The 13,658-nt window shown below is 47.1% G+C and overlaps 1 protein-coding gene across 1 annotated transcript; it reads right to left on the reverse strand.

The window, feature by feature from the left end:
- Positions 1 to 9,299: 9,299 nt before the first annotated feature.
- Positions 9,300 to 13,413, reverse strand: LOC119389537 (diamine acetyltransferase 1-like). The gene is made up of 3 exons (XM_037656854.2): positions 13,155 to 13,413; positions 11,569 to 11,829; positions 9,300 to 9,443 (listed from the first exon to the last, which is right to left on the reverse strand). Exons 1-3 carry the CDS (start codon positions 13,365 to 13,367, stop codon positions 9,300 to 9,302), a joined length of 618 nt encoding a protein of 205 aa, XP_037512782.1. The 5' UTR covers positions 13,368 to 13,413.
- Between the last annotated feature and the right edge of the window lie 245 nt (positions 13,414 to 13,658).

Genomic DNA, 13,658 nt, shown 5'->3' on the forward strand with positions numbered 1-13,658 from the left:
TTTGTGGTAATTACGATATAAATAACGATAGAAATTAAATGCGATTGATATTGCGATATAAATTAAAGTGGACGAAAAGACAACTTGCATGATGATGATAATCTACGACACACGAAAAACCTCGACCATAACATGCCCTATACATTCTTTGGCTTGGTTGTCTGTTAGTTCTCATTAACTGTCTAACAAAGAAAAAAATCATGACAGCTTCGCACCAGTGGTGCCAAGCCCGAAGGAAGTGGGCAGCCTTCTTTGTTTCTCTTCGATTTTCTCTTTCTTCCCTCCTCTTTCTCTCTCTTTTTCTCTTCTCCAGTTCTGTTTTTCTTTCTCTCTTTGTTTCTGTTTATTTCTATGTTTCTTCCTATTTTTATTTTCTTTCCCTCTCTTTCTATTTTTCGCTTGCTTCCTCTTTTTTTCTATTTTGATATGCGGTTTTGCCTGCCTTACGCCAAGCGACGACAGCATACGACAGCACGGGCCTCTAAAGTGCTCCGCACTTAATATCATCATCAAGGCACTCGACTAACAAGAGGAAGAAGACTTCTTGGCGCGAGCGCGCGCTCAATATGCTACAGATGGCTATGCTATACGGGGTTTTGCCAGCGTTACGCCAAGCTACATGAGACGACGACAGCATACGACAGCCCGGGCCCCTAGGGTGCTCCGCATTTAAAATGAGCCCTTAAATTTCCCTTCTTTCGTTCAAGCCGAAGGGAGGGAGTTCGAATTGAGGATAAATACTATGGTTTGGTACCCTGAACTGGGTAAGAGCGGGGCGACGGAAAGGCACGAAAGAAAATAATAAGGAGAGAATGAGAGGACAGTTCTTGAGCGGGCTGACCCGGTGACCCATTGGTTACGGTGCTTGGCTGCAGAAAGATGCGAGTTCGATCCCTGCCGCAGTGGTCGCATGTCAGTGGAGACGAAATGCTGGAGACCCGTGTACTGTGCTAGTTCAGTGCGCGTTAAAGAACCTCAGAGTGTCGAAATCATGCGGAGCCCTCCACTACGGCGTCACTCGTGGAATGAGTCACTTTCGGATGTTAAACCCCACAAACCGCCCTGAACTAAATAAACTGCGCGAAAGATGAGTACGAGCAATGAACGACGAACACGGGCGCTGGCTCGCAACTAAAATTTTATTTCTATCGAAACGGAACAAATAGAAACTGGGAAAGCACCATAGCATACGACCATCTCGCCTGTACAAGGTAACAAAAAGAGGCAAAAAAAAATCACAGCATATCCACGGAGTGAATGATGATGAGTGGGCGAAGCTGCGGAGGTTCATCGGTAAACCGTGAATCTTCCCTGAATTCTGCCCAGTACATCATCACCGACGTGAGATCGGGCGCGTTTATACTAAAGGCTCGATGAGTTATGACGACTTGCAGCTCACTTTAATTTTACATGTACGCTGTGAATTTTCATTGTTTAGAAAACCATTGCTTTAGAAAACACCTTGCGTCTTTCGTTAAGCAGCTGGCGTCTTTTTCGTTTTGCTTTAGAAACATCTGGCGTTCTTTCGTTTTGTTTTTACAAAACATCTGGCGTCTTTCGTTGGTTTATTTCATCAATCAACGGCGTTTTGAACAAAATTTTTATTGTTTAATCACGCACAGGAGAAATCTCACCAGGCACTACCTTGGAGGTAAACAATGGCTGCTAATGGGAATGAGAGACAGAAGAAGTCGGCTTTTAGCTAACACTTACACTTCTACAGAGACAGAAGAATTCGGCTTTTAGTTAACGCGCACGCTGCGAATTTTTTATTGTTCAACAACGCACAGGAGAAATCTCCCACCGGCACCACCTTGGAGGTCAAAGGGTAAGACTTGTTACTCACTACTACGAGCACGACGAGGGACGAACGGGTGCCGCCTTAAGGAGCTTCGCCCCTAAAAGCCAAACAAATAATGAATAATCATGAACGATGCGCAAACCATGCCTTGGGTATGTGTTTGCAACAAATTCTGAAAGATTTAGAGTGCAATGTGCACTCTACTCCCGGTTCTGCTCAATCTTTCCAGTTCACAAATACTTTACATACTTCCGCCTGTGATGATACTTCTGTGATAAGGCTAACCAAGGCTGATTGATTCACTTGCGGTAGATAGAAGCACACCAACTCGCCCAACTATTCGTTCTCATGAAGAGACGCGCAAAGCAACGAGTTTTTAGCGTATCGGCCTAAATTCGCTCTAGAATTCACTATGATTTAAGTCAACGGCGAACAATTAGTGCAAGAATTAAAAGTTAGTTCATGTGCCGCTTTCTTACCACGATTTAACTTTCATTTTTATAACCCCGAGTCCTTTATTCTGTGTTCCGAGTTACACAGATGATGCTTTTGCCATTCACTTCCTTTTTGTTTCCGAGTCTTATTGTTGCGCTGTGTTTCCGCCAATGAGCGTGTGCTTAAACGAGAGTTCGTGATCGAACGAGAGTAAGTGCGATCGTCTGACGGCTGGCGTCCGCCTAACCAATGGCATCCCTGAGACCATGACAATAGCCCTCATCTATCTATCAAACGTGTGCCACGGAAGCTGGCGCAGCTGTTAACGATGTAGGCAACGTTCCCTCATTATCGCATCGAAGAGTGCCACACCGTGTTGTGCACAGATACCCTGCACACTAAATGTACTCTGCACATTGATGCAGGTGATCAGGAAGACGTGTACGGCATATATATTGGGTACCCTCACTGGGTATGCAAGCACGTTGTGCGTAGCCTTGTGTCAAATGCGAACGCCGAAGGTCCAGAGCGAAGACATCAATGTAGCTTACAATCTGAATCACCCCCACTCAGCTTAACAAGCAAGCGAATTGCATACACGCTTTGCATGGAATAAAACAACTAAATTTTGATAAAGGATTTGCATCCAGCAGGCAGGGAACTCTAGAAACGTTTGCATAATTCATCTTTCCTCGAAAGTTACTCAGCTTGTATCGAAGGTCCGATTCGCATTCCTTTCCTCGGATTATTGAAACTGGAGTGCTTTTACTTCTTCTCCAGTTTTCTCGATATTACACGTTTTTTCGAAGTGTTACAACTTCTTGGCTCAGCGCCTGCTTAGTGCTGCGCTCAGATATTTGCAAAAGAGCGCGCAGATTGCATTCGGAAGGAAAATTCTGGATTGCATTAAAGGCTCTGGACGTACACATATCGCCCTCTCGCGGCACTCGGGTGCAGGGGGACGGCGGGCACAGCCGGTAAAGATATATACAGGGTTCAGCGCTCGAAAACGGATCGCCTGTGGCCTATTGTATAGTATATGCGGCCCCTGGTGGAATCGGATTTATTTTACTCCCTCTTTTAGGCGAAGGCGGAGATGGGATACCAGTTCCGAGATTCATGAGCTTAATTTGTATGCAAATAAGTCGCGAACTCTGCAGCTTCCGGCGCGGGGCGTTTCCGCAAAGCGGCCGTGGGGGCGTCGAGTGCGCCGATTGTTTGTCGTCGTGTGAATGTAGGCCTGAAGCCAGGGGAGCGCATGCGGAAAACTGCTGATTTAGAGAGGCTCTCCCGCTTGCATATCCTAATCGGCATCGCTGCGCAGCTCGAGCTATCCTCGCTGGAAAAGATCCTCGATGCGAGAGCTTTCCCGAGAAGCGCCCACCGAGTTTGCGAGACCGAGCACAGGCACCATTGCTAAACCACTTTCTCGCTACCCTGTGCAGGTCAGAGCTCCGAACGAACTGCGCCACGGGGGCGGTGCGTGCAGAGTCGTGCAGTTGGGCAAATGTTGCAGTTACTGCCTGTCCACCGTCTCTCCCGCTTTCATTTTTACAGTGAACTTGTCTTAGTTTACCCTGTGCCGTCGTCGTCGTCATCGTCGTCGTCGTAGTAGTAGTAGTAGTAGTAGTAGTAGTAGTAGTAGTAGTAGTAGTAGTAGTGTCGTTAGTAGTGTAGTAGTAGCAGCAACAGCAGCAGCAGTAGTAGTAGCAGCAGCAGCAGCCGTAGTAGTAGTAGTAGTAGTAGTAGTAGTGTCGTTAGTAGTGTAGTAGTAGCAGCAACAGCAGCAGCAGTAGTAGTAGCAGCAGCAGCAGCCGTAGTAGTAGTAGTAGTAGTAGTAGCAGTAGTAGTAGTAGTAGTAGTAGTAGTAGTAGTAGTAGTAGTAGTAGTAGTAGTAGCAGCAGCAGCAGCCGTAGTAGTAGTAGTAGTAGTAGTAGCAGTAGTAGTAGTAGTAGTAGTAGTAGTAGTAGTAGTAGCAGCAGCAACAGTAGTAGTCGTTGTCGTCGTCGTCATCATCATGCAGGAGTGAATAAAGACATAAATAAAACGAAATGATGATGATGATGATGATGATGATGATGATGATAATGACGGCGACGCTGCTTGCGTTCCTGTGCAGCCGTGACTGTAATACTCGTTTTGGGCGAGTGGAATAGGTCACGGCCGCTCTACCGTAGCGTTGAAGCGCGGCCGTGAATGAGCGTATCATAGCACGGGACCCACATGGTTGAACCTGAAGAACAAAGGAGCAACAAAGAAATCCTTACTGAAAACTTTGCCGAAGCTGAAGAGCAAAATGCAATGCCTGATGAGAGTGGCGACAGTTTCACTGTCCGAAGGTTTTCACAGCGTGGAACTGGCTAGATTTTTTTACACGTTATTAAGGCAATGCGAGGATAGTCATTCAACGGAAGTTTTTTCTACATCCACAGAAGCTCGACGCACGTGGTACTCAGAAACTGGGCACCACGTGCCCAGAACAAGTCGTGGGTTCGATTACCGACAGTGATGGTAAATTCTCGTGAATCGAGCTGTGGCTGCGCTGCGTCGAACTCTGGACAGACGAACTTAATCCCGAGTTTTCGACTTCAGGGTATCCACAGCCCGTGTGTTATTGTACAGCGGTTTAACGAATCATTGGCAATTTATTATATTTCGGCCAATGAACGACTTCATTAAATTCCCTCAATACTCGTTTTTCCGAGTCAATTTCAACCCGCCCCTCTCTACACTGGCTACGCCAATGGGCCCCATAATGGGGTCAGCGATCAATACTGCGCTCATCGCCCTTCACCCCGTCCCTTTAAGAAAACAGAAACAAAGCGTAGCGAACACCTTTGCTGACGACCCTGTGATCAGCGTGGGGTAGTGGCCGCTAAACCATGCAAGCACCATGCCAAGGGCACTGCGACAAAGCACGCCGAGACGTGGAACAGTGGAAGCACGGAAGAAAGCCCTCTAGGGTTGATTAGCGCAGATGGCACAGGTCGATTCCGCACGAATAAAGAAAAAAAAAGTGAAACACCCTAGAAGGACGTCCTCGGAACTAGAATGTGCCACTGTGGCTTCGATTGGCGCGGACGGCTCCCGTGGGTCTTTTGGACGAGCGGCAAACTCGAGCACGAGGCCTGCGGCGTACTGAGACGTGCGCAATCCCGATGACCGCCGAGCACTCTGCGGGACCCGCTAGTTGTTTGCAGACTCCGCTGGGATGCCGGCGGGGTCCATCCTGTCCTCGCGCATTAGCCCATCTTATACGACGACAAAGAAAGAAAGAAAGCGGCCAGCTCCGAGATTATGCGCTTTATACCTTGCCCGAGGGGGAATAAGAAGTAAAAACAGATGCCAGAAAGATGGACTCGTCGAAGGATGACCTCTTCACGCTCGATGCAAATGCAGAGGAATTAGAACGAATGTGGGTCTATGTGGTAGCCGTCTATGGTTTTGCGGTAGCGCTCTGTCTTTCTTGTCTTGGCACTTACCTTCGCTGTTCAATACATTTTACTCTGTGCGAAGCCACGAGCCCAAATACGGAGCGCGGTTAATTCGGTACGAGTGCAGCGGTGCTACTCTGGACGCTGTCAAATTCTGCCATATTGTCAAATTTCGTAATGGCGGCATTTTAAGCCAATCAGATAGGTCGTAGCAGCCGTCTGGGCCAATCAGAGTTAAGCAATGACGGAATTGGACAGCATAGCGGTATTTCACAATGTCCGGAATAGCACCCCAGTAATGAACATGCTGGTTTCGCAGCGCGAAAGAGTGGGCATGACCCTTCACTGAAGCTCGATGTTATTTTACGTGCTGCGCTAAATTGTTAGCCTTGGTATTCAAGGCTGGTGAAGTCCAATGTTAACTTTGGCTTTCTACAGCATTGGCTCGTCACTTAGAGACACAGCCAAGTGAGGCCAACGTATCGCGAACTGAAAGAAAACCAGAAGTTACATGCAGTTTTGAATTGAGATGTGGAAACTAAGTTATAGGAAATTTCCCTTGACAGGAGATCTTTCCGCGGGTGGAAACCGAACACTTGACCTCAACATTACGCGGACAGTGCACTACCAGTTGCGCTATGGTGGTGGCGGCGGCTCGCTCTTCCCCTTCGTGGAAGTGTGAGTACAAGTGTGAGTATGTGTGTGTGAGTACAAGGAAGATTGAACCCTGGTAGTGTTAGCTGCGCTTCATCCGCTCACGGCGGAGAATCTTTGGGGCCCTATTTGCCCGATCGTGTAAAGTAGTACGTGAGCATTAGAAGCGGGCAGCTGACCAATGGTCTCACTTCCTGGAAAGCTTGCAACTCACAAATTTCTCAAACGATTTCTATACGCAAGCTATATTGATTATTTAGCGCAAAAAACGACACCACAAGAAAGAAGACGGGACACAGCGCTGTGGTGTCGTTGTGGTGTCGTTTTTTGCGCTAAATAATCAATATGAATTCTCACCAACTAGCCCGCCAACGCATTCTGTTGATCTATTCGCAAGCGCCGCTTGCTTTTGGCCAGACGCCTCCAAAAGTCTCCAAGCGACTTCCCTCCCTGACACTTCTAGCGTTTCTTTTTCTTTTCTTTTTTTTTTGTGTGTGTGTGTGTGTGTGTGTGTGTGTGTGTGTGTGTGTGTGTGTGTGTGTGTGTGTGTGTGTGTGTGTGTGTGTGTGTGTGTGTGTGTGTGTGTGTGTGTGTGTGTGTGTGTGTGTGTGTGTGTGTGTGTGTGTGTGTGTGTGTGTGTTAAATACCGGTACAGGGCATAATCTTAAACCATAGCAGATCACACACCCTTTTCGATTTAGCGTATGCTTCTATTTCAGCAGCATGCATCTTTATGTCATGACATGCCTCATCTTGTCTGGCTTGCCGCATGCGCTTGGCATATCATGCACCCCTCGTCTCAATTCAATTCAAAAGTTTCCTCTGATAATAACCGCCGGTTCCATGGCCGATTCCCCGCGGTGTGTAGGAGCCAAGAATCATGCAACAAAAAAATAAACAAACGATCTTAATTTGAGTTCGCCGCCCCTGTGTTGCCTTCTTCATAAGCATTTTTACCTGGGGCGGAGACAGTACCCTCCACCACACAGAAAATTAAGCAGACCACAGGCTCTGACACTCAGGCTACTTCAGGTCGGGCCGTACCCTAACCCCGCGCTATTGCACAAGATCTATCCTGAAATACAGCCAACTAATGCATGTTCATTATGCGCAGACATCGCTAATCTCGAACATATGCTCTGGCGGTGCCCCGCGTTACACAGCGGCGAAGTCATCACGCCGTCAAAATGGGAAGATGCTATTACAAGCTCCGGATTCGAAGCACAACTATGGGCAGTCCAACGGGCCCGCGACGCAGCAGAGAGACTTGGTCTTTCTGTTCCGACGTGGGAGCGGCCCGCAACGTGCTAGGGCGCGTTCCGAGGGACCGAAATAAAGTTTATTCATCCATCTTCCATCCTACGTTTTTGCTCGCTAACAAACGCAGTGCCCTAGACATATACAGGTGCGCTGCACAAACATTTATGCGAAACGAACTTCATCCCTGTAAAGGATGCATTGCTGCAGAATGTGTAATGCTGAGGAGAAACAAACCTACAAGCCCAACTTACGAGCATGTGAGCAAAGGGTAACAAATGCGAGTCCTACGTGAGCTATAAGTTCTCAGAATGAAACCCTTTCAGTTTGGCTATATGTATTCACTAAGGTGTACGTGCCAATTTATCTGGCAAATACGTTTTTGCCCACGGACAACAGACATGCCCAAGCCATACACAGCTTGTATATATATAAAGCAAAGACGGTCACGTTTGGCCATTATTTTCTCCGACTAGAATTTACATTGACCTCTTCGATTCTCAATTTTAATGAGTGGAATGGCCTTCCGCAATCCATTGTCAATGTTGAGGGATTACCTTCTTTTCAAACGACACTACTAAAGTACCCAAACTACCGTACTTGGCATATTAGCTGATCTATTAACAAAGCATCTGTGTGATTTTTTTGTCTGATATGTCTGACTCTTCGCTACTTTTGAAATTGGTCATGCTTTTCTTGTACTTACTCTAATAGTTCTGCCAGTCGACCTTGTTTTATTGCATTGTATAATCATTCATTACGCTACCATTGATTGCAGCCTCTTTTTAATTGTGTAAATATTGCGTCCTTTATTTATGTATTATTGTGCTTATTAAGGCGAAAGCTTTAGAAGCCTCATCAAACGCGAAAATTGGCCATCGGCGTCCCGCGGCGTCGGGCACAGCACGAATGATGCAAAAAATCATCATCACGCAATGACTTCACCATATGACGTCATCATAACGTCACAGATCTCAGAAAATTGTGACGTCACATGATGCTGTTGTAGCGAGGGAGAACAATAATATGCCGTAGTGGGACACCACCTACGCCGAGCGCGAACTGTTGGCCCTAGCTCTGCGATTCTTGTGTCGGTTGTCGCAGCCTGCTTTCAGCGTCCATAGGCCTCCTGCTCAAGTGCTACTTGCGTCAATAAATACCGTTCCACCATCAATACATGAGATTGTAGTTTGGTCAAAGGTGACCAAATCACGGAGGCAGTGCAAAACCAGGTTAGGTGCCTCAGATACTGGAGGCAGCGCAAAACCACGTTAGGTGCACAAAGCTATCGCAGGGTGGCGAGGCAGGATCCCTACGTCGACTGAGAAGAAACAGATGGATTTCGCCTTTGAGTCGTCTTAGGTGAATGCACAAGGGGCCCTGTGAGTTTTTTTTCTCTTTCTTTTTATGATTTCTTTTTTTGCTGTTTTGAAGAGACTCACTGCTTGTTACCTCTTCCTATGTGATGCCCGATACAGGGCCATTAGGGTAAATAAATAAAATGAAATGAAACACCACCTAAGTAATGCCCGATACTGAGCCCTTAGGGTAAATAAACGAAATAAAATGAAATGAAGCAACACTTTACCACACCTTTACAAGTCCCACTGTTAAATTTCGTGCTTTAATTTCGTATTCCACCGTCTCCTGTAAGAGGTTCGCATGGTGCCTCCAGCGATCGCAAGTGCGCGACGGCCAGCAGCGTCCCCAAGAGAGTTTCAGCGGGCTTTCTCCTTCTCCTCGGGATGCGGGAAGCGGCTGTCCCGGTCGAAGTAGAAGAGGCGCACGTCTCCCGCTTCGCTCAGATCCACCGCGCCATTCTTCAAGTACAGTCGCTGTGCTCCTTTGTTGTCCTTGTGCACCTGCGCTCCCGTCATGTCGCGTTTATCATTTGACAGCCACGAAGAGAAAACTTCTTAACAGTAACTCGGTGCCCCCAACACCGTGATTTCCTTATTCGAATGCACCTATTTTATGATAAAGAATCGTTTGTAATAGCCAGATTATGTCGCGTTCGTTCTGTAATTATACTGTTCGTATTTTACTGCGTCGAATTTTATTGCATAATGAGCTGTCGCGTTCCAATGTGTAATTTTTTGCGCCTCCTCGGTTTGTTTTGTTGTGTATGATTTAACGCAATATTAATTTATACTAACAAAATTTTCTTTCTCATTTCTGCATCTATTTGTAACCCTTCCTTTTGTTTTCTGATTATTGTGCATGTTTTAACATTTTATTGCATTACCCCCCCTTAGGCAATGCCTCTAGGCGCGTGTAAAGTATATTTAAATAAATAAATAAATAAATAAATAAATAAATAAATAAATAAATAAATAAATAAATAAATAAATAAACTGCACAAACGTACTATCGAGACTACCATTGGACCAATTAAAATAAACGTTGTATTCGAGAGAGAAGCGTGCGTTCGAGAAATTTCATAAAGTGAAATATCCATTTAAAACTTATTTTTTTTAGAAAAATTGCCGAAAACTGGGTAATTTCTCGAAAGTGAAGCAGGAAATTCAGACGATTGCAAATCTTCACTAAGAGAAGATGTCGCGGCTTTGTAAGCTATATAATTATATATGCAGCATCTGACTCGGACAGGTGTGAATTTGGAGTTTAAAGCAGGCGTTAAATTGTTACAATGAGTATGAGGGTTCCACGGAAGTTGTACACACACATTAGTGGTGTACTTGAGAAGGGCGTGTATTACACCAATAGTGACGACGTTATTTGGTGAATACTAGCTCGCCTTCATATTTTCGCAGTGTCGCAAGAGGTCAGGCATGGCGTTATATTACAGCTTCTGCGAAATCTGTACATTCTTCACGTAGATTCTGCAAAAGTACCGTTGACAATTGATGGCGTCATCGCACATTCCAAGCGTTACACAATACACCGAATTTGCTTCCATGTGTACAGGTACGATGTACATTTAATTTTTCCTTTCTTCTTCATGCGGCTTCATGGGCCTCTAGCACTTCGCCTCCATCGAAATGCGGCCGACGCGGATGAGATTCCATCCCACGACCTTCGGGTCAGCAGTAGAGTATCGTAACCACTAGACCACCGTGACGTTTAGGCGGGGAGCAATAGGGAGCAGGTCAGATATGTGGAAAATGTTTGTTGTCGCTAGTGTTGTGCAGCTGTAGTAACATTTGCGCGGAACTATTCAATCCTCTGTGAGAATATTACGGAACAAAACTTTTCCTTTTTCAGCGAAGCCACATCTGTTGAAGTATTGCCGCTTGGACTAGTGGCGTCCTGACAAACACGCGCTCAGTAATCCTGTCAAGGTCGATGAAGTTGTGAACACTGGCTTATACGCCCTCGTAAGACAATTTTCTCTGTTAAGACACACATGGAGTAGAGAAGAAACGTCAAGACTACATATTTTTAAGTGCGTAGCAGTTTAGGGGCCCGGCTTGTTGTCCACCCATTGTCTCATATCGCATGGTCAAGCAGTGGTCAATACAGGCCTAAAACCAAGGCCAGCAATGCTCAAAACCAGTGCGAAATACACTCACAAGGTCTAAAACAATATAAACTACAGAAATAAGCAAGAGTTATTCGCAATAGTTTACCTAAAATCGCGAAAACCTTTTCTCAAACCCCCCGCTGATACACGCGTCGCGCAAGAGATGGCGCCGCCGCCTCGACAAGCGCGCGATTGCCAAGGGAATCGCCGAGTTGCCCGTGCTACGCACTTCCTCAGATCTCACTGTAGTGGAGCTGCATTGAGCGCAGGATTTAGAACTACACCAAGACCTAGACAAGACCGACATTAGCGCAAGATTTAGTGCGGGATATTTTATTCCTCCTTCATGTGTGTCTTATTATTAGCGGCAATTATGTTTAACAGAAAGTTCGACCGAACAAGATCTTTGGAATGTTACAAGCCCCTTCAAGCGAATCCATGCACACCGATAGTGAAGCCGCCAAATGGCAATTAACCGCATCGATAATGCAGCCACAACTTGCCTTGAACTGTACGGCTCGGCAGCAGTCACGCAGTGCCTGCTCGCAGGCGGCGCGCAGTAGTGCGACGCCCAGACCGCGTCCGCGGCACTCCTCCGAGACGATGAGGTCCTCGATGTAGAGTATGCGGCCGCCCAGAGCCGCCGAGTAGCGGTAGTGGAAGGTCACCATGCCGGCGGGTGACTCTTCGGCTGCCACGAGTGCCTTGGCGGTGTCGCGACGCCGGATGGTAGCGATGAAGGCCCAGAGCTGGCGAGGGTTGCTCTGCAAACGCACCCTCGATCGAATTCATTGCATGTGCCCATTTCTTCAATTACGGTTTCTGTGTGACGAGTGTATCGACGTTCACTATCGATAGCTTTTTTAGAAGTGTACGCTTCGATTGATTGATTGATTGATTGATTGATTGATTGATTGATTGATTGATTGATTGATTGATTGATTGATTGATTGATTGATTGATTGATTGATTGATTGATTGATTGATTGATTGATTGATTGATCAACTTAGATGATAGTGTTGCGCCTGCCCAGGGCCGTCATCCATCGCACCGTTGCCATTTGGGAATGAAATCTCGGCGTTTATCGGCAACCCTTTCGTTAAAGGCTCATTCACACCTGCGACTTGCACCGGTCGCGCGACCATTTGCGAATGGCGACCAAAAAGCTACAAAAGGCGAGCGATGTTCACACATGCGTGCGACTTATACCCGTCGCTACGCAGAATTCTGCTCGTGTATGGCTAGCATTGCCATTGCCCCGTCAAAAAAGGTGACGGTTCCTGCGCATGTTATTGGTTCAGAGGTTTGAGACTGTAGTCACGTGACTGAAAAGTCGGACAGCGGGCGAGTGAGCCAAGACAGTCACTTTGCGAAAAAAGCGGCCATTTGTGACCATTTGCAACCAGTCGCTTTGCGACTAACTTGGTCGCGCGACGGGTGCTAGCCGCCGGGAATGAGCCTTATATAAGGATTAGAGCTTCGAGCACGCTTTCACTGCATGACACCAAAGAAGCTGGTCACGAAATTATCGGTGATCGCCTGAGAGGGCGCCATGCTTCTGAGTACGAGGTTTAAGGTTAGTATGCCTTATCGCAGCGCAAGCATTGCGCAAGAAAGCTCATGTACCGCGCTTTGTGTACACGTCAGTGAACACCCGCGGATGTGAAACATTAATGCGGAGCCCTTAAGCGACTGTGCACATAGGACCCGTTAAACCTGCCATTTTGTGTAGCCACGGTGTTGTGTTATTGGAGCACAGCGGTCACATCAGTTGGAGTGCTCCTCTGTCCTCTGCTTTGTTGGGTCTGCATGTGGAGCGTAGAGAGCAGGAACGTATCTACGTACAGTGGCGCTCAATATTAGTTGCAACACGGTGGCCAAGGGTGAAGGAGCCCCAGTCTATACTGTAACACCGGCAAACGTGAAATTGGTTTTGGAAATACCAGTAGTTGAAACAATGTTTACGTTACTGAGTGTTTTCTATGTCGCCGCCACTGTGCAGTGTTGGCGCCGCTTTGACCACGGGCAGCATGTCGCAACTCATATTGGACGCGACTGCTTTTAAAGAATTCGTATACGCATGCATACCTTGAACATGGCATGCTCGAGCTGCTGTAGGTCGATGTGCACGGCGTCGGGCATGTTGTGGAAGTGCGCCAGAGCGTGAACGTAGCGCAGTATGGTGGCGCAGTCTTGAGGCTCGGCCTTGCGCACGGCCGACTCCTCCTGCAAGGTGGGGGAGCCCTCGGCTGGCGCCTTGGCCTTGGCGCCCCCGGAGCTGCTGCCGCCGCCGCCTTCCATTCTGCGCTTGCTCTTCCTCCTCTTTCACTTCGCGTGCTCTCAACCGATGGCACGTTTCTCGGGTACTCATCTGCGTTAATTATTAAGGCCTTAAGTGTCTCGTTGGGCACTGACCTTAAGCAACTCCTTGCGCCTGGAAAACACGATGACGATATCTGACAAAGAAATCACGAAAGCTGTGGATGAAGTGGCCTGCGAGCCAATTTATAAAGGAAAACCAACCGAGGCACGAGCCAATTGTCGCTAAGAAGAAAGCTGTTTCAGTAAAGCTCTAGCCTTCCGAGAAACAGA

Source organism: Rhipicephalus sanguineus, chromosome 4, assembly GCF_013339695.2.
Source record: "Rhipicephalus sanguineus isolate Rsan-2018 chromosome 4, BIME_Rsan_1.4, whole genome shotgun sequence".
Classification (NCBI taxonomy): domain Eukaryota; kingdom Metazoa; phylum Arthropoda; class Arachnida; order Ixodida; family Ixodidae; genus Rhipicephalus; species Rhipicephalus sanguineus.

Bases quoted from the DNA above. Each gene is read 5' to 3' on its own strand.
- LOC119389537 (XM_037656854.2), bottom strand. From the start codon at position 13,367: ATGGAAGGCGGCGGCGGCAGCAGCTCCGGGGGCGCCAAGGCCAAGGCG. The intron at 11,830-13,154 runs GTATGCATGCGT...GTGCGTTTGCAG, and splicing joins TCGAGCATGCCATGTTCAAG to AGCAACCCTCGCCAGCTCTG. The intron at 9,444-11,568 runs GCAAGTTGTGGC...ACGGGAGCGCAG, and splicing joins GCCGAGCCGTACAGTTCAAG to GTGCACAAGGACAACAAAGG.